The 21,094-nt window shown below is 41.7% G+C and overlaps 1 protein-coding gene and 1 long non-coding RNA gene across 2 annotated transcripts; one reads left to right on the forward strand and one right to left on the reverse strand.

The window, feature by feature from the left end:
* Positions 1–83: 83 nt before the first annotated feature.
* LOC117769578 lies at positions 84–20,504 on the forward strand. Its single transcript, XR_004615258.1, has 3 exons — positions 84–189; positions 5,242–5,246; positions 20,490–20,504. It is a non-coding gene; the product is annotated as an uncharacterized LOC117769578 (long non-coding RNA).
* gask1b (golgi associated kinase 1B) lies at positions 12,038–20,116 on the reverse strand. The gene is made up of 4 exons (XM_034598568.1): positions 19,097–20,116; positions 16,980–17,197; positions 14,648–14,874; positions 12,038–12,514 (listed from the first exon to the last, which is right to left on the reverse strand). Exons 1-4 carry the CDS (start codon positions 19,965–19,967, stop codon positions 12,307–12,309), a joined length of 1,524 nt encoding a protein of 507 aa, XP_034454459.1. The 5' UTR covers positions 19,968–20,116; the 3' UTR covers positions 12,038–12,306.
* Positions 20,505–21,094: the final 590 nt, after the last annotated feature.

Consider the following 21,094-nt stretch of genomic DNA (forward strand, 5'->3'; position numbering starts at 1 on the left):
TTAAAGGTTCAGTGTGTAGAATACAGGGACATCTAGTGGTGAAGTTGCATGTTCAGCGGGTATTCAGTTCACCTCACCCTCCTCTTCCAAGCATGAAGAAGAACCTGTGGTAACCTTCAGTTGTCATAAAAACTCAAAAGGTGTTTAGTCTGTCCAGTTTGATCTACTCTAAAAAACATGTTGGCCTCCGTAGAGAAGACCCGCTCCCGATGTAAATATAAAGTATTCTAATATAAAGAAAACAACAATTTGTACAATTTAGATAAAACACACTGATGAAAACATAATTTTTCACCTAAATCTTACCCAGTGGACATTTAACACTTACCCCAATCTGCATGTCTTTGGACTGTGGGACACAACCAGAGACAAACCCGTGCAGACACAGGGAGAACATGCAAACAAGTTGTTTACAGCTAAGTTTAGAAAACATGGGACTGAGCTGAGCTGAGAGAAAGAGCAGGAGGCCTGAATAACTCAGACTAAAGTAGCACTACACTCATCCAACCACTAGAGAGTAGCAGAGTGGTTCTGTTAAAACGGTGCTGCATCCTTCTCAGAGCTTCAGGTGCTGCCACTAAGTTCACTTCATTAAAGGACTCGTGCTTGAAGCGGCTCCTGTGGGTTTTGTGCAGCTTCCACATGGACATTCCTGTACTGACTGACTGGAGAGGATCATTTTTCTCTCACATACCAACGTCGGGCTGGTTCAGCTCTGGTCTTAAAGGTCAGGGGTCTGCAGCACGTGTTGATGTACACGGTGAGGGAGGTCAAACGGTGTGACACCACTCCCCTGTCACTCCCCATCTCACATGGCTCCTGGTTAGTTTAAAGGTCTCAGGCGTTCAAACAGAGCTGTGTCTGTAGCCAGATGTTCTGTGGGAATCTCTCTAGATGGCGCTGTTTCCCTGGTTATGATGGATTGCTGCGCTCATCCTGTAGTAAAGAAGAGTAAGTGCACATTCATGTTTCCCCTAATCTGTCAAAATAGACAATGTATAAGATGAAGTAGCTTTAAGGTGAATTCTGTATAATGCAGCCAACAGCAAACTTGGCTTAAGGGGCATGAAACAATGATTTATGAGCAATATATAACTAAAACTATTACCACCACTAAAATCAGATATTCCATACAGAGAAAAAAATTATTTACTAAAATAATAAATACAAATAGCTGACTTTATTATGTTTCTCTCAAATTTGACCTGAGAAAATTACATCAAATTCAATATTTGAATTGATGGTGAACTTTTTGCCTTGCAACGAGAGCTCCGCACCGGTAGGGGGTGCTGCAGCCCACCTCAACCCTCAAGTGTCCCTGACAAGATGCCAACAAATGTATCGTCCTGAAAATTAATTGGATAAACCAAAACAGTTTTGCAGTAATGAGTTTGTTCTGTCGAAGCATCGTTAGGTTCCTGACTCTGCCGGAGTTACTCATTAAAACACGAGCTCGGATTCTTACATGTCTCCAGACCAGCTTCTCCCTCTCGACTCAAATGATCTGACAACAGAAGGGAACACAGCCTCCTCCTCATGTGGCGAAACTTTTAGGAAATGTCAACCTTGTACAACTTTTGAAGTACTCATCTCAAATGTAATTTAAAAAAATTCTAATTAACACAGCGTCAGCTATTTAAAAAAAGAAGAATTTAAAGAATAATGTATGACGGGTGATATTGATGGCAGGACACTGAGTATATGTTTAATAAAGTTGGGTTTGCAGTAATAAAGCATCATAAAATTATAACAATTCTCATGAAATCTCAAACAAACGTCTCTCCCACGTCACCAAAACGCCCAGAGACGGTTCCCTGATGCAACTGTGACCTACAACGTGACCTCACATGACACAGAAGCAGTTTCTGGAACCAGCAGCGAACTCTCTGCCTGGTCATGATTTCCTTTGCCTGCGACGCCCCGAGAGGCCGGAGACAAGTGACCGCTCGATTGAACCCACCTCACCCCGAGGCCGCTCTCACTCATTTCCTCTCTGGCCCGGTCTGTGTGTGTGCCTGCCCCGCTCGGACCAGCCTGTTCCTGTTTGGATTTCTGCAGGGAACGGGTATAACGTTCACTGTGGAAGATTTGGTTTGGAGAGTTGCCTCAGCCACAGCGGTGCCACATTCTTTCCTCTTCCTTCTCCGGCACAGTCTGAAGAGGGTGAAGCCCTGAACGGGGATTCACCCGGAGAGGAAAAGAGGTCCTTTTAGATAGGAAGGCAAACAAGCTGGTGTCAATTTCTTCCATTGTGATTCAAAAAGCATTGGTCTGGGCTGTCATTGTGCATCTGACTGAAAACCATGTTTTATTTCAGTGTTGTCAGCAGCAGGTTGGTGGGAACAAAGTTGTTTTACTATTTTACCATCATGCACTTTTTGCAAATAAGAGGTTGTGAGGTGCAGCTGAAAGTCTTTTTCATTTCCAGCATTGAGAACAAACCTTGAAGCTCAGATTTCTTATTGTCATTACAGTGGAATTATTTATTTGAACACCAAATCAAAATAAAAACCTTGTAGCCATTTTTATTACCGCAAGCTCTTATCGTTGGCAGTGCACATGAACTTTTACAGAAGAATAACAGCTTTCATTCATTTATCAGGCAATAACTTCTAGGTTATTATAAAAAATAATAATAAATTAACTTTCAGTCATTTCTTTGAAAACATCCCCAAACAGTGAATAATCAATCCTGATCTCATTCTCCTCTCTGCCATAAATACTTGGCCTGTATTTCCACCTCCACTGTTGTCAAGTCCTCACATTAGTGAGACTTCCCATGGAAAAACAGTCCTGTCATCTGTGCGGGACACTTTTCAGTTCCTGGCAAGTTTTGGATTTATGGCTTTTTGTTCGGTTTTATAGCAGCTGTTCTCTGACCGAGGCCAAGATTTCCCCACTGCACATTTTCTGCAAATGGCTTCTCCTCTGTGCAGCACCAAAACAGAGACGGGCACGACAGGACTCACTTTACTGCGTTAGCGGCCGTCTGGTGTGGAGACCTCAGTAAATAAATCAACCCCACTTGCATGAATCACTGAGTAGCAACATGAAGCATTTCCAACATGAATACATGTTTGTTTTATATTCACAGGGGTGGTGGGGGGGATTATGAGTAATGTATTTTGCATTTTGAGAAGCAGACTTTTTTTTTTACCACTGCTAAGGAAGTTCTGTTTTCAGCCCTGTCAGTTAGTTTGTTGGTTTGTCAGCAAGATTACACAAAAACAATCATTTTCCCAGGGAACAATTCATGGATCCTAATGAAAGCACATTGATATGTATGACTCTGTGCAATTTGAATATGAGGGGACTGTTGGGTGGAGGTGTCGTTTTGAAAATGTAGAATATTGTATTAACCCACAAGGTTCAGCAGCAGTGCTAACATCAAATAATAAAGGCTGTCCCCAAAAATTATAATTATAACATTTAAAGAAATAAGAATCTAGACTTTGACCCTCGTTGCAAAAGCAAGTAATTTGTCTCTTTCAGGTTGTTCCTGAACAACATAAAACACTGAGTCTTCACACCCAAATGATAAAAAGTTTTGTGTGCACCCCAGAGAAACTCATAAACATTTTATTGAAGTCACAGCAGGATATCAGTGACAATGCCGGGGTTTTTTCAGGTCAAGGCAACTGAACTAATTTTACCCCAGTGGATCCGTTTCCTCGTCTCGAGCTGCGCTGCTCATTTTGATACTCACCTCACTATTCTTTTTTATTTTTTATTAGTTCCCCGTCTATATGGAAGTGCAGCACTAAATCACAGTTGGGGGGGGGGGGGGGATCATTGGCAGCAGGTGGGAGACAGAGCATGAGCAGCTTCAGTAATCGTCTCATACTTATGATGCATGTTTTGTGCTGCAGCTGCAGTGATGAAGCCAGAATCAACCGACAGTGTTTCTGAGGGTCACTGCAGGACGGTCACTCCCACTGGACTCTTTCATAACACACCACTGTTGTCCAAGTTCTCTGTTTGCACTGTTCTAAACATTGAATCTAATCTAATCCATTAATCTATCTATCTATCTATCTGTCTGTCTGTCTATCTATCTATCTATCTATCTATCTATCTATCTATCTATCTATCTATCTATCTATCTGTCTATCTGTCTGTCTGTCTGTCTGTCTGTCTGTCTGTCTGTCTGTCTGTCTATCTGTCTATCTATCTAATTGCTTGACCGAAAGAAAGAAAGAAAGAACACAACACATGTCAAACATTTACAAAAGTTTTCATGTTTTACAACGAGATTTAAAAAGATGCAGCTTTGTCTACTGCGAGGAAAAATGTAAACTTGGACCGTTTCCTGGTGTTTGTGCAGTTTTCCAGTGCTGCTGTGTTCCTGCTGTACACAAACTGACAGCAGGATGAGCAGTCACATGTCTCGGAGTCAGCCGGAGTCAGCAGGTATTTGTTCCAGATAGATTCGAAAAACCTGAAACTCAGCCGGGGGGAGACAATTCAATATTCCCTGCTGTTGTCTTTGGACAGAGGAGAAAACAAACGGACAGGGGGCAACTTCCCTCCCTCTGCGTCATGTCACGTTCAGTAATATGGAGTAAACGCCTCCTGTGTGACTTAAGATTCCTTGTACTGCTCTGGAATGAGGCCCGGCCAAGTTCAAAGTTGCTCCTGGGACAGTTTTGACCCCAGAGACGAGTTCGCAGCGAGAGAGGTGAGGAATGTTCAGAGTCTCTCTCTCTCCTCGGGCTGTTTACACCTTCAGCCAGCGACTGCAGGGCCGCATCAGTTTTTATGGAGGTTTCACAAAGTGGCTTTTGTTGGCCTGGTTTGTTCTCTGAGAGTTGTTTTGTCTCTTCCTCTCCTCTGGGTCCTTGTTAATTTTTCTGGGAAGTCTTCCACCAGAGATGAGTGTTTAGGGGCCGATCAGTGGGAGATGCACCAGCTGAGAGGCCGGGGTTAGAAATGGGACAATTCTCAAGACGTGCACCCACAGTACGTGCACAGAAACATGCAGAAAGACGGTTTAACAATATTTAGCATCACAGTATACTACTCATCTGCTTATCTGCAGGTTTTTACTCCACCCAGGTCATTTTAAAACGCATAATCAGGGAAACCACCAGGTTTTGGGCTTTAGGTGAAAACAAAACCCATATTCTCCTCAGAGTTTTGGGACGTGTACATGTTTATTCTTTCCCTGACTCTAAGTGGTGTTTGAGGATGTTCACTTGACTCTGGTGACCTGGTATTTTGGACTTTGTCTGCCAGTTGCAGATATTGTTGAGGAGTTTCTCATGTAGCCTGAACCTTAAAAAGTTTTTATTGTACTCTAACACCAGGTTTGGAAACTTTTTGAATAAATAAGATATAAACACCATGTGTATAAAAATACAGGAGAAATTATAATTGATTGGTTTGTTAAACCCTTTCTTTGGTATTAAAGCATCTCACCTGTAGAGGGTGCTACAGCCTACATCAGCCCAAAAGCATCTCTTGAAAGATGGTAACAGACTAAGAGTCACACATGCGCAAATGTAAAAGTTGTGAACCTTCGCCTTCTCCCGTTTATTTCCAACATGTGTGAACAGGGAGCAAAGCAGATGTTTTTCAAATCGCAGCGTGGAGTTTAACTTTGGTGAACTTTGACCCATGATATCCTCTTTGCATGAGCGCAAGCGAGTTACAGTGGACGAAGTTTGGGCTAGCAAATGTTAAAAATATAAAATAATCCAACATCACAGTTGCTCCAGCAAATATATCACAAAACGTTGCCAAACACTCCTAAAATAATCCTCAGGTCCTCGTAGAGCAAATCTTATCGTCTCTAATTTAAAAAATGACAGTGTATCTCGGTCCAGTGTTTAAAGAAGGGTGTGGTTGACTCCACTTTTTACTTTTACTCCACAATTATGTACAATGAGTCTTCTTGCCGAGAGAGGGACAAAAGCAGTGCAGTTTAACTTCAGGCAGATGATCAGCTTCACGGTTACCAAAAGTGTCTGTGAGAGGCATCACAGGTATGTTAAGTGTTTCTCATACAACCCAACTATGCACTGGAGTTGCAGGAGACTTTTTTCAAGTTTTTGTCCCGTCATGTGATTCCTCTGCAGCTAAATGTCTGGAGTTGTATGAGTAATCGTCCTGAGCGGTTTGGTTGCGGGTGTCTGCTGCGTGCTCCACGTGCCACTCCTCTCTCGTCACCACCTCGCTAAATATAGAATGCCACACATCCAGCTTCACAACTGTTTGATTGCACCAGATATTTCTGGGAGCAGATGTTTGAGATGCCGGTCCGTGGAGGCCGTGATGGCTCACGCCAGTTTTTTTAAAGTATGCACGCTCATCCCTTTAATCTCACATCACAGCCGCTCAGGTTGCACTTCAACTGCCTCTGATGGCGGTTCCTCTTCTGATCCCGGCCCTGTTTTTGTTCCATTATGAATTAATATTAGTCAAACTCTCGTCTCTGCAGCGTCTGATCTTTGACTCTATTCAACCAGGATCATGTGTGAGTCCCTCGGGGGGGCTGAGGCTCCAGTTTCAGAGTGTGGCAGCGAGGTTTTGGTCATTTTATTAATGATCTTTGATGTTTAACCCTTAAAGCATATTTTAAGGCAGATTTGAATGAATACACCTTATGCTGTGATATCAGTTGTTCAAATCAATTTTAAGCTCTTTATTATTTAATTGCATTAAGCTTGCAAAAGAATCACTGAATAAAGTTTTATAAACAAATAATACAAAAAAACTAAAGTGGGCTCTTGCTTTACACTTGCTGCAAGGACATACTGTGCTGTACAGCTGCAGATAACAGTGCAGTGCAGAGAAACAACAGCATAACAAATTACTGTAGTAAATCAAAGTCTGCATCAAACCTTCTGCGGTTGTGTGTGTAGGTGAGGATCAAGGCTTTTTTGGTGAGTTTGAATTAGTTTTTCCACAAAAAGACTCAAATCTGATTTAAGTAAGGTGAGTGCGTCAAGGTCTCGGTGCAGGAAAGACTTTTATTTGCTCCTCGTCGGCCTTTATCAGAAACAAATGTTTATAGGGAACTGTAAACCTTTCACATTGCACGTAGAAAAAAATGAATAACCAGATCAGGCGGGTGAGGGGAGAGGCTGCCATGTACGGGACACTTGATTCATGACCTCGGATGCCCTGCTCTAATGTTCATAAGCGAAAAACAGAACCAGCTCAGGGGGAAATGTTCAGTCACTGACGTCCCCAAACCCCCCCCCCCCCCCCCCCCCCCCCCCCCCCCCCGGCCTCCCCCGGAATCAGGAATGATGAAATATAAGTGGGAAACACAGACCTGAGGTCATGACATGGTTGAGTGATTTGTGCTCCTATTCCCCCATGATCCCTTCTTGGATGTGACCAGATACGCACGTCATAGCACGATGAAGGAAGCTGCTCACGCCTTCAATACTGTCCTGCAGCTATTTACCTTATTTAACCTCTTCACATATACTTTCCACATCACATATGGAGTTTAAAATCCATATTATTCAGTGGAAGCTGAGTTTATTACAATTTTTCATGTGTCTCTTGACCCAGGGCTTTCATTAAATCAGCTCTGAGAGATAACTGATGCTGACGCGGCCTGTTCACCGCCTCTGGCTAGTTCATGTGGTTGCATTCTTACCTGACACACAACCCTTCTGCTTGAATAGATTCCAGTCTGAGGTGCAGCCGTGGTTTCAACTTTGGGTGGGATTCTTCACTTATTAGTGCAGCGTAATTAAAGCATTAAAAAAAAGAAAGACAACAGCTGCCACAGGAGGAAAAGCTCTAATCAGCATTAATGGAAAAAAGCTCAATAGGTTTTGTGCATTAGGTGAAATGAACAATCACTTTGCATTTAATCAGAAATGTGCTTTAGTAGACAAACAAAACAAGAAATCAAACTTTTGAAAACTAAAGTGTGCAGATACTTCCATCAAGGCCCAACAGTCCATGAAACCACATTTATATTCCAGTACAAACATCCAGTATTTTTATTTGGATCAGATTTATTTTGTATTACATTTGCAACACAAACACTGTGTCTTGCAAGAAAGTTTTAAAACAGGAATCCAGCAAGATCCACAAATTTCCACCAAACTTCCGAGAAAATCTGTTGAGAGGATTTGCCCCAATCTCACAATTTAAAAATCCACCTCTTCTTCTCTAATCCATATTGCGTCCCTCCATCAAGGTTTCTTCTAAACCGTCCAGTAGTTTTCGAGTAATCTGTCAGACGAGTGCAGACGAAAAAACCTAATCTTCTCGGCAGAGTTGAGAAAAGGTGTATTTAAGAGAAGAGTTCAAAGTTGTGAGAGGAGCTGGGTGATGGGAAATTGAAACCCTCCAGGAGCAAAGAGGAGAGATTCATTGGGTGTGATACTTTCATTCAGGCCGGCTGAATGAAATCCGCTCAGACTTTTGCTTTTGAAGGAATAAGCTGTTAAAAAAAGTTCCTGGCTTCACTTCAAACCTGCAAAAGTTGTTCTTACACGTTGTAAAGTCGTCAAAAGACTCTTCACCTTCTGAATCGTGTGGGGTTTTTTAAGTGTAAGAAACGTGCTTTGACATGAATTTATCTCACGTGTGTTGACATTCTTTCAAATTTTCTCCTCCAAAAAAACTCCTTATCAGCACCTTCCTCCGAACAGGCAACGTGGCAGTAAAAGGTTTTGTTGTGTCTGGCGGCTTTTGGGTTCTGAGGGATAGTTTTCCCCGGTTCCCTCCCTCATCCAACCATGTGAAATACTTCTGGAGTCTGTTGGCAGCGAAGGGACGTGCAAGGGTTCCAGATTCAGGGAATGAGGTAAAGTTCAGACTTCATGACCCGAGAGTTATCGAGGCCTGTGAGAAAACAGTGTGACCCGTGAGCTTGAAAGTAGAGAAAACACGTCTAATGCTGCAAAACAGAAAAGGTCAGACTGCCCCACATTTTTTGTCGCCGGATTTCGCAATGTTTCTAAATAGATGAATAACTTCTGTTGGTTGTGTTTACGCCGCACTGACAGGAAGTTACACATCTTGACAAAATAGAAGCATTTCATGACTAAATCAAAACTTGTGTTTATTCCATCGATGAAAATCTCACATCTCTCCATTATTTATGAAACATGTAATAGTATTTCCTGAATCAAACAACTTCTGGGCTTCACACCTGGCATGTGTATATTTTAAAAGTTAGTTAAATATTAGTAAACTTTGAATAAACAGTCGACCAAGACTCATCAACATAAGTGAAGTTGTTGATCATGACAACAGGGTCAAGGAGGATTGATTGACTTGACTTTGGGGCTCCGCACACTGAGGCTACATCCACACTACTACGTGTACTCCGAAGTACACACTTACACTTCACAGTTTTAGATCCGCTAAAATGGAGAAGTCTTGGAAACAGAGTGAGCCCTGTTTCAGTTAGAAAACTCTGGGTCTGCATTTGAACACAGATGTTTGGAAACTTTGACGGAGACACTGACAAACACTTGCTCTTTCGGTCTCAGGCTCCAATCACATGACTCGCTCTTTGGAAGAAAACAACCAGCATTCTGCAGCAGGTCTTTTTTCTTGTCGAGGCTTAAGTACTGCATGTCACTTTCACAGTTTCACAAAGAAAAAGAAAAGGCCAAGCAAACAGCAGATTCCAAACGGGCATATTAACTACGGCCACTGCACCAGAGACCAAACTCCCTGAAAGTGACAAGGACCGGCCTCGTCCTCCGTCTGTTCCATGTTCTGTGTACAGCTACAAATGGAACCATCACTTGAGAGCCAACTAATTCAAAAGTAAATAAATAAATGTCATAATAAACAAGTGACTCTGACCAGCACTGCTTCTGGGCACATGATTCACTGTGTGGGCGAGTGGTGAACAGCAGCTAATGGGAAAAGTGACATCACAGTATAAACCAGAGTGATTATCGGAGCCGAGCCGAGGATCGGAGAATAAAGAGCTCCTCTGTTTTGCTGATGCCGTTTGGAGTCGGACCAGGCAACAGCCAGCTGGGCACGGCTCAGATGAACCGTCCCGTCTGGGAGAATTATTTCCCATAAACTGACTCAGAGACTAAAATCTTCTCATTTTCCGTGTTTTCCGTCCCACTGGCAACAGAACGGAGGACGAGAGAGTTCCACTTAACCCAGAACGGGAAGAGTGAGAGTGAGAGATATTCATTATCCGTGCAGACATGAGTGAACATGTCAGGCCTGTCATGTAGAGAAGAGAAGATCATAGAATTAAAGTGTACACATTTCACAAACCAGCCTGAAGGGACGACCTATACTACAGCCAGCCACCAGGGGGTGATACAGACACTTTGGCTTCGCTTTTGGGGATTTGTTACGTCGAATGCAGTCGATGATTCCAAAGCATGACCCCCCCCCCACCCCCCAAACAGTGAATTGTTGTTTTACTACATATTCTTTCTTCTTTCTGATTTGCTTTTTTCTGCTGATATAAAATTACTGCCGAAGTTTTGTTTTCTTAAAAAGAGGAATATTATTTATTTCTGCAATATGAATACTATGACTCATCTTTTTCAAAGGGGAAACGCTCGGCTGGGTGTGTCTGAGTCGACTGACACTTGTAAAGTCTTGTTAGTTTGGACTGCAGCACCTGACCTGCAGAACTGAACCCGCTGTTTTTACAGTGGTTCACTTTTGTCAGGGCGGGTCAGGGTCCCCATGTCCATGTGCGTCTATGCACATATTGTTACATACATCGCTCAGAGGTTGTTCCTTTTGTCTGCGTGTGTGTGTCCTGGTGTGAGAAAAATGCGAACGCACATGCGTGTAGTAAGTTCCGCTGCTGAGCACTCTGGGAACTCGAGGGCTTTTTTCCTACACAAACACACAGAGCCACGGACCCCACCGACGCACTAATGCGGGCGCAGAGGGGTTAAAACAACAGGCCAGTGAATGCCCGGCATGGACACGGGGAAAAGACCCTCAAAGCCCAGTGCGAGAGCCCAAAGCTCAATGTTTTACGGCAGCATGGAAAACAGGCAGCGTGCTCCGGCTCAGGTTTCACAGCCACAGACTATTTCTGATCTCACTTTGAGGCGACAATCAAAAATATCTTCGCTAATGCATATTTACAGACCCTGGAAATAAATGCATTGTCCTCCGCGAGAGATGCTTTTGTCTTTTGACAGGAAATAAATGATGCACATTTTAAAAGACACTCAGAATAAAAGCAGCTTTTACACAAACGCAATAAAGTTGATTGCGTGTCTTGTCTGCAACTGACGGATAACCTGAAAATCCCATGATGTCACATTTCAAGCCAAGAATTCAATATCGCTAAGTTGACGGGAGAAGCTACAGATCAATGTCAGAGTTGAAATGATTTTATCTGTCAAGGCCGAAAACTTTTGACACAAAACAAACTTTTATTGACAGCTTCAATAATTAGAAGAAAAAAGTACAAAAATAAATAAATACAATAAAAACAAAAGGTTATGGCAAAAGCAAGTGTTTTTGTAGTGAAATAAAGTCACAAGAGAAAAGAAAAGTTCTTGTACTTAAAGTCCTTCAGTTTAAAATGTACAGTCACTGTCCCGGTTCTTCTCCAATCATCATGAGAAATGTTCACATTGGACGTTTTTAAGACAAAAGATATAAAAGATTCAATAACTCATTGTTCAGTGTAAAATGTTCGACGCCACATTCAGACAATAACTTATTGTGTCGTTCTTTATTCGTCACTCACAGTGAAAATGATAGTTGCTGGAAAGCCTCAGGAGGAGGAGGAGAAGTTATAACGGCAGCGTGTTCTTTACATAATGACGACAGCGTTTTGGCCTCTGGGGAGAGAAACGAGAGAAGACTCGGCAGACGGAAGAAAAACTAATTAGTTTCCTTCAGTAAGAGTTAAAGTAAATGTCATACATTAGTGAAATTAAAGAATTTCTCAGTATCTCATGCAAATGAGTTTAGATATGTTTCCTTACATCCATGGATTAATTGAATGCTTTGCAAATATAGGGTTATGAACAAGAAAGAGTACATGTTGTTTTAAAAGGTTAGTGGGTGATTTATAATAAGTCCTTCATTATGAAAATTCATTTTTTTCAAATAAATATAGAAATATTTTATAATTACTTCTTAATCCTGTTTGATTTTTATAATATTCCATTTAAAAGTACAGGATCCTGAGGATTATGACAACACTAATGTATGCTCTCATACTCTTGTGATAAATTACGTTATGTGGAATAATTAGCTGATGTTTTTTATCCAGACTACTATAAAAAATGTTAATGTTTAAGGCTCCAGTGTCTTGTTTCAGGACAAAGTAAAGTCACCGGGATCAAACCGATAATTTGGTTTTTTTGGACCTCGTCACACGTTCATTGTGATGACTTTGATCCCATGTGCGTTGATGTAGGTGAGGAGGACCTTCGCCCGCCTCTCGATGACGTCGATCAGCTTGTCGATGCCCTGTCGGCCGCCCTGGCTCTCCCAGTACGTCTGGTCCAGGAACAGAGACTGGAGGAGTCGTTCCCTCAGCCTCCTGCTCCTCAGCACCGACACCGCCTGCTCCGGGAGCCTGGACAGACACAGAAGTGGGGGAAAGGTTCATGTCTGAGGAGCAGAGGTGATCTCGGCTGTTTTACTCTCTGCAAACAGCTCTAAAGGACGTTGCAAGAAAATTTGCCTTGGCTGCAACTTTACCTTTATCTCGGGTGCGATACAGAGAAGAATCACTAACCTCGGGTGTTAAAGGCACTGAAAACAACAACATCTGGAGTGAAAGAGCAACAAGGAGAGAAAGCAACAGACTTGTACCTGTTCTACACTCCATATGTCAAAGTATAAAATAAATCCCACCCTAGTTATATGTTTTCTGTGCTTGGGAACTGAAAAAAGAGCCAATAAAATGAATAAGAGAGGGACTGTGACGATGAGTTAACACGCTAACTATAAAACTGATTCACAAAAGTAAATATAATTTATGTAATGCTACTTTTTATCACTTTTCCAAGTTCATTTTTGTGCTTTTGCCCCCACGCTGCCTTTAAAACACTAACTTAGCGTTAAATCTGATTTGAAATATTAACACTAAACGCTGTTGTTTCTCTCAGTTCTTGGTTTATGAGACATTCCTTGTTAAATCTGATTCAGTCTTATAGTCTAGTAAAAGTCCTGGATGATTACAGTTATAATATTTGTTTTTTAGGCAGATGTTGATTTAACTTCACGGTCATTTGCGGTTGTTGTTTGTGATGCTGTTGAACTGTGTTACTGAGAGGTATTTCACATATTACCACAATCTACATAAATGAGGGCACTGAATTTAGAGTTGCCGCTCTGGATAATGCAACACAGTCAAACAGTAACACAACCTCCAAACTTATTAAGTTGAGTAAACACCTCCACAAAACTCTGTCAGCAAACCATGATAATTACAAACCTTGTGAAAGGAGAATTATTATTGCGTTTTTGCATCTCTCTGTTTTTTCTTTGTGGGTTTATTTGTTGGTTTTTCAGCAGGAATACACAAAAAATGCACAATACTTTCCACGAAACTTGGTGGAAGGATGGAACATGGGTCAAGAAGGGAATGTTTTATGACCATTTCAACTTTTTATGCAACTTTTCCAATAAACCGTAGTGATGCACCGATCTGTGATGAAAGTGCCTGAAATAAAAAAGCTGAACAGTTTGTTCAGCTTTTATAAAAGTCAAAGATGAAAAAAAACCTTTCAAGTCAACGAAGAATCCAAAATGACATTAAAATAACATTGATGACATGCTGTGATCTTTCAGCTCAATGTCTTTTGAAAGCAGCTAAATTTAGTTAACAGTTTCCACGAGGATCACAAGGATCCGTGTTTGCGGAGGAGACACCAGTGTTCTCGCCCAACACACCACACTGTCTCCCCAGTGATACCACTCTGATTTATTGATCAAAGGATGAAAGGATGAAATGAAATGAAAAGCAAAGTCTCTGAAGTGAACTTTCAAATTACATATCCACTCAGATCAGTGGGGAATAAACAGGAACATGACATTTAATGCTGCGTATACTTGCAGGTTCTTAATTTGATGAGCCAGATCTAATTTCTTTAAAATTTTCTAAAAGTTTGAAGACTTTTGAAGGTTTTTTTAAGTTTAAACGGAAATTAAAACATTTCAAAGTTCCAAATGTGAATAGAAATGACATGTTATCATCTTTTAAAGTTAATTTGCAAAACTTAAAATCCAGAGTTTCTGAACAAGCCCGACTAAGATTCAACAAACTCAGTTTCAAATGTTTGTAAAATGAAAAACAATAGACTTCCTGCCCAACAAAAAAGATCTATAACAATAAAATGATCTCAGAGCTCGGGGGCCTAATAAACTGATCTCGGCCATAAATTATATTCTCACTCTACAAACATTTTGTAGACAGGAAAAAAGGATGAATCTAGAAAAGTAGTCAATAGACTAAGTACGACAAACAAAATCTGATTTAAATACATGTTTCATATTACTTATTTTTATCTCTATTCTTGAAGTTTTTTAATAGTAATTTAGGTTTATATATGTATGTATGTATCTATCCATCCATCTATCTATCTATCTATCTATCTATCTATCTATCTATCTATCTATCTATCTATCTATCTATCTATCTATCTATCTATCTATCTATCTGTCTGTCTGTCTGTCTGTCTGTCGTCCGTCTGTCTAAACTTACTCAGTGATCCCCTCCAGCAGCCTGAAGTCCAGGTTGTCCTCGTTGCGGTCGAAGAAGCCCTTGTTGTTGGTGAACACCAGGTGTCTGGGGTCGTGACCCCTGTGGAAGATGTTGGCCAGTTGGAGGCGCTCCGGGTCCCCGCACTCAGAGTGGTGTCCGAGCTCCACGCACTCGTCCTCCTGCCGGGGCCGGAACCCGCAGCAGCTCCCGTCCAGACGGTTGTGAATCTGAAGAACAACATTTTTTCAGAGAGTTTTTCTGTGTTTGATGTTGTGAGAATAGAGCAGGAGATGATGCATATGGATTTATCTTCCATATTGGTATTTCAGTTTTTTCCTCTCCCTTTTGAAGTGTTTGATGATCCTGCCTATCAAAGAGTTTTTTGTCCTCCCCAAAAATTCTAACTCTGTGGTTCACTGGAGCCATGAAGGACTTTCTCAAGCCTCCACACTCTCTTATCCACTGATCGTCCTGCATTTGATCAACCATTTGATCTGTGGAGGTTTTTAATGGTGCTACCAGATATAGAGGACACAGCATCTGAGAGGTTTGTATTAGTATTAGGATCCTCTCACAAATGGAACACATCTGAGGATTTGGGAAACTCGGATGAGTGAGCATCCACCAAGAAATAGAGATGAACAGAAAACATACCAGAATATACCTGTCAATCAAACCAATAAGCCCCTAATCACACCCCTTTAGAATATTGTCAAGCAAAAAATTCTAATCTCTCCAAACTCAACATCCAGTGTCATAGACTTTGTCAGTTAATGAACACAGGAGGAATTTAAAAATCCGACTTTAGCCGGATGTGTAACAGAATTCTAATCAACTAATAAATGATAGTAGCTCATGAGCCTCATTAATTCCTCAGTGGTGTCGAGGCCACGTTCGTTCTCACTTGGAGGTCGATTCAGGACAAGCTAATATCTTTCTATGACATGAAAGGACCTGATTTCAACGTCATTCAGGACCTAATAGATGAATCTAATATCTCCATTATATTCAGTTCACTTATGTCTTTAATTAATGTTTTATATGGTCTGTGGAATCTAGTTCTCTCAACTGAACAACAGGAATCCTCAGTTATACCTTCGTCTGATTGGTTGGTTGTTTGGTTGATTGGTTGTTTAGTTGATTGGTTGGTTGGTTGTCAGAAGAATTACACAAAATCAACAGAACGGATTTCCACGAAACTTAATGGAAGGATGGGAAATGGGCCAAGAAAGAACTTTATGGCACATTTTGGACAATGGGGCGGATACAGGAGATTTTGTAACCACTGATTTCTTCACTGATTTCCCAGAGAATATAAACTAATTAAGAGACTGATATCTATGAGTGTACCAATTTGGTGCAAATCAAAATAAAAATCTGGATGTAGCTGATATAAGAGTGGTTTCATAGAGGTAGACTTTTTCGGCCAGTAACAAATTGGCCACCAATATGTAGCTAAGATCATTTGGGACCAGTAGGAAATCAACCACTTATGTGCATTTTTATAATTTTAGAACTACGTCTCAATGTATATTGGAGATTTTAGAGAAGATTTGGAATTTTGGTCTATTGGGCCTTGGCAGAAGTATATGTGCTCTACTTTAATTCTAGTTTCTACATTTATTCATAAGGAATCTGAAATAAAGAACTTTAAAGAAATGAACAATCAAATCTGGGGCACAATGACCTCAACAGCAAATTTACTATTTTGAAAACCCTCACGCTGCGTCCTGGACTCCCTCATCATCAACAGATTTAGAGAATAGGCCTTTTTTTCAACAGCAGACATTTTGACATGCCTCAGACGGAAAAAAGCACAGGTGTAGAAACTAAAATGAACAATGGCTGAATCTCATTTATCTGCATGCAGGCTCGCTGTCAGGTGTTCTACACTCATGTCTTCTACTGAGAGACCTGAAATGAACAGAGCCTTTGTTAATGTTATCAGTAACCCCTGTGCTTTTCATGTGACATGTCAGAATATCTGCTGCAGAACAAAACAAAAGGCCAAAGCTCAGCAAATGTGTCCTTAAAGCCAAAATGTGACCAAGAGGGAATCCTCCTACACAGGAAACAAGACATTTATTCAGCCGAAGGATATTAAACCTTTTTTTATACAGCAGAAACAGCTGTTGGAGGGAATTTCTAATGTCAGACAAAATATTGAAAGTCATCTATGAATCCTTTTTGGAATTTAAAGAAGCCTGTGGAGACTTTATCTGCAAAAAAGCAGAAACACAGCGTTTTTCTACATTCAAGTAAATGTGTAATTCATCTAATCTCAGCTTTTGTCGTTATCAAAGCAAGTTTTTCTAACAAATCCTTTCGTTACCTGTAACAAGAAGTCAAACAGGGCGAGTTTGCTCCACTCGTAGTGATGAATACTGCAGCAGTCGGAGTCGGGCCTCGGGTTGATGTTTCTATGCCAACACCTTTGCTTCAGGGATCTCTGGTAGCCCCCCCATGTTAACCTCACAGTGGCCCGCCCTGCAGCGAGGCCCTCTGGGTACAGAGACGCGTCCCATAACGCCACTGGACATGGCTGTCCGTCTAAAAGAGGGGAAGGATGCACAGATTGCACGGTCAGGTTTCAACAACTGCTCAGTCTCATGGAGTTTTTTTAAACCTATTTTTATCCTGGAAAAACTTACTGACCAGTGAGCACACTGGTGCCGTCACTGGAATTTATGCAGTTAGCACACACATGCCTGGAGGCTGCACAGTATCTGCTGCGGGTCACTGAGCTCATCGCGACAGCAGAGAGATGGAGAAGGGATTTTCTTTCTTTCTCAGAATGTCTGAGACGGTTTCGTGCAACATTAACTCACACTCGTCAGTGATGGTGCAAGATCTGTTCATGGAACGATGCATTCATATTTTGTTCATGTCGTTGCGATATCATCTCTCGCAACAGAGAGCAGAGGGGAGTGGAGTGATGTGTTTTATGATGCCGAGTTGTGTATTTATGAATATTTCATACTTTAATTTTGCACAGCGTTCATTTCAAATCAAAGCCCTGACAAATCAAACTCTGTTGTTTGTCAGAGGCAAAGTTTTTTATTATTTTATTTTGCTTGAAGACTAAAATCATGTTGGTCATAGATGGAATAATGGTGGTGAAAGCAAACAGCTTGTCACCTGCTGTTTACATGTCCCTCAGGTTCTACTTACACCAACTGGAAGAGCTCATAACTCTGCTTCAGGTTTGAATTAAATTCATAAATTTTATTCCTGGACATTCAAACATGACTTTTGTAATAGAATCTAGCCTCAAGACAAACTCCCTGATGTCAGTGACATGAGGAAAACAAAAGTTCCTGACGACGACCTTTTGTCTAGTTTGATTATGATGAGTTTGATTGTGTTGGATTATCAGAGCACATCTGTCCCACAGCTACACCACATCTGTTTTACAGGAAAATCCAATGAATTCATCCATGGAGGCGATGATTTACACAATAAACTGGTTTGATTTAATAAAGTGACTTATGGTGCTGGGGTACAATTGTTGTGCAGCGAGATCACTGAACAAGACAAACAGTTTCTCTCAAATAAAACCAATTCTGGCCTCCCTCCATTGGCTTCCTATCTCTTTTAGAATCGATTTTAAAATACTCTTAATCACCTACAAGGCTCTAAACGATCCAGCACTGGAACAACTGAGCTCCGTCCCTCTCTACAGACCTAACAGGATTAATCTGTTCCACTTTAAAGATGATCGAACCTCTGGAGCTCTGGCTCCTCGCGTCTGAAACAGCCTTTCAGTCTTTTAGATCAGCTGACTCTGCTGCTTCTTTCACATTTTGTCTTGAACTTGCTTTTATAGATTTGACCTCTGTTGTGTGAGCTGAGGGTTTAAATTTTCATGGGTTGTTTTTCCTGGGAGTCTTTTTCATTTGTGTAAGTGAATACCTGCATCTGTTTATGTACCTTGGATTATTTACACCTCTCATAATCTTTTAATGATATTTGTTTTGTGATGATAATGTAATGCATGTTTATTTTGTCCTTGGAAAAAAAATAATGCTTATTCACTTGAAAAGTGCTAAAAATTATAATCTCTCAGAATCTATGGCAAAGCTGCACTGGTTCATTTAGGGTCTCGGGGTGTTATTTGTGTTTTTATCCATTTCGCTAAAGCACTGACAACATTTTTATGATGTTGATGGTGCAATTTGCAGTTTAGATCCTGAACACATAAAAAGTAGTGCACTCAGGAAACCGGTGAAGTTAGAAAATGTCATTTATCATCCTCATGCAGAATCTTCCTCTCCCTCCTCACTGCTCTCTGTCACTCCCTCCTCTTCTTCTTACTGCCACGCTCAGCAGTTTCCGCTCTGTGCAATGAAATACACTCAGTCCCTTATGGAATCAACTTTGTTTTAAAAGTGGCCAAACTTTACATCCTACTTGGATCAACTTGGATCAAACTCCATCCGGGGGACCTACCGTGTAGAAATCTGAACTTTCTGCCCACGGCTGGTAACGTCCTGTTCAGCCCCAGCACTCTGTCCAAATGGAAAGCAAAGACCTCAGTGGTGTCCACGGGGCTGGTGATGACTCCACACCGCCCCACGCACACACTGCCCCGTGCTGTCGTGTGGTTTCCTCTGGTCCTTGTCTCAGCCTCAAACACCAGGAGCGGCGATGGAGACTCCCCGCGAGAAACTTCTCTGATGCGCAAAACTTTGGCATCCGCAAGAAAGCGCATGGCTCCCACGTCCTGTGCGCTGAACCACTGCGGTGCGCGCTGGCTGTAGATTCGTATGGAGCTGGTGTTAGACACTGCATCTCTGTGAGAGCTGTGGATTACATCTAAAGATTTATAATCCACATCCCTGGTTTCTCTCCAGGAAGTCTTGGGTGCAAAGTGGCGATTAATCTGCCCCGCGTCTCGCTCCAAAGCGCCAAGTTTGTCCTGCGTAAAAGCGGAACTAGCTGATTTATTCCTTCTCAGCTTCCTCCTGAGTTTTGGCCTGATTGTGCCCCGAATATTTGCCGGTTTCAGGCGCTTGAATTTGAGCGTGATGTACACCACGTTGGACCGGGTCGGGACCACAAAGCTCTCACCGGTGGGCAGGTCCGCAGAGTCCAGAAAGGCACCATCGGTCTCCAGTCCACGGGTGTGTCGGTACTTGTGTTTGTCTGTCCGTCTGTCCCGGTGCTGCTGAGAGTATCCAACGTATGAAACCACAAAAAGCAGATAGACCGCACATAGGGTCGCGATGATCAAACTCCTTCTGGAGAGAGGGCACCTCCAAAAGCTGCTCGTCAGTCTCAGGACAGGGAAGCACAGCCAGAGAGAGCGAGACTTCCCCATTAGAACTTATGTTATCTTCATGGTTGAGTGTCTTTTTTGAGCCAAACTCGAACCAGGGAGGAGTGCACCACTCCCGAAACGCATCCTGGAAGGGAGGACTCGTGGCCACTATAGGGCACAGAGACTTTTGCGCACAGTGCGCAGTGGACGGAGCTGCTGGGAAACCACCCTCCAACCCAAACATGAAGCCACATGAACACTGTCTTTCTCTGTCAGATGCAGAGTGGACACATGGTGGAATACGCAGGGACAGGGACACCTCATGGATGTGTTGTGAAGTCACCAAATAGCTCGCATCACTCTGGACTGTGTCTCTGGAAATTCCCCTTAAACCAGTTATAAAAAAGTAGATATCAAAAATAAGTTACAGCTAAAGTAATCAGGCAAAATGTTTTGATAGCACTTAGGCACAATATTTGCTTCTATATGGATCTATATGGATTAAAGATATCACAACTGCTGCTACAATCGCATGGTTGAGGCCTATTATTCTCTAAGGACACTACATTTAATAGGGACTAGATTTAAATACATAGGCCAGAGATGAGGGTGATAAATTACACATTCATTCATTCATTATGCATCCATGTGTTTTAGGCGACATCTGCTGGCCCTTAGTCTTAATTGCCTGAGTGCAGGCTAATCATATCAAATAGACTAGAATAGACTAGAATATAATAGATTGGAATATAATAGATTACAATAGGCTAGATTACAATAGACTGGATTACAATAGACTATAGACTAGAATATAATAGATTAGAATATAATATAATAGATTAGACTAGACTAGACTAGACTAGAATAGAGTAGATTAGAATAGATTCGAATAGACTAGATTAGATTAGAATAGACTATAGACTATAATATACTAGAAATAGAATAGATTAGAATCGACATCAGGAAGTAGCCGGTAGGAAATAAGGGCTGAGTGCAGCAGCGTATTCTCACAGGATTTCCTTAAAGCAGGTTTAAATATAGAACTATTGTTGTGGACCATCGTCTGCTGATGAGCAGATAAGCGTTGTCATCTTCAATGTGTCTGCTGAACCAAGAAGCCAGTAAAAGGGGTGGGGGGGGGGTGGGGGCTGGCTGTGCTGTCTGTAGGTGTAGGTGTCCTGTCCAGT

This window comes from Hippoglossus hippoglossus, chromosome 10 (genome assembly GCF_009819705.1).
Source record: "Hippoglossus hippoglossus isolate fHipHip1 chromosome 10, fHipHip1.pri, whole genome shotgun sequence".
Lineage (NCBI taxonomy): Eukaryota > Metazoa > Chordata > Actinopteri > Pleuronectiformes > Pleuronectidae > Hippoglossus > Hippoglossus hippoglossus.

Coding starts and splice junctions, on each gene's coding strand:
- gask1b (XM_034598568.1), bottom strand. CDS start 19,967: ATGGGGAAGTCTCGCTCTCTCTGGCTGTGCTTCCCTGTCCTGAGACTG. Junction 17,198..19,096: donor AAAGTTCAGATTTCTACACG/GTAGGTCCCCCG, acceptor CCCCTCTTTTAG/ACGGACAGCCATGTCCAGTG. Junction 14,875..16,979: donor TGTTTGACTTCTTGTTACAG/GTAACGAAAGGA, acceptor GTTGTTCTTCAG/ATTCACAACCGTCTGGACGG.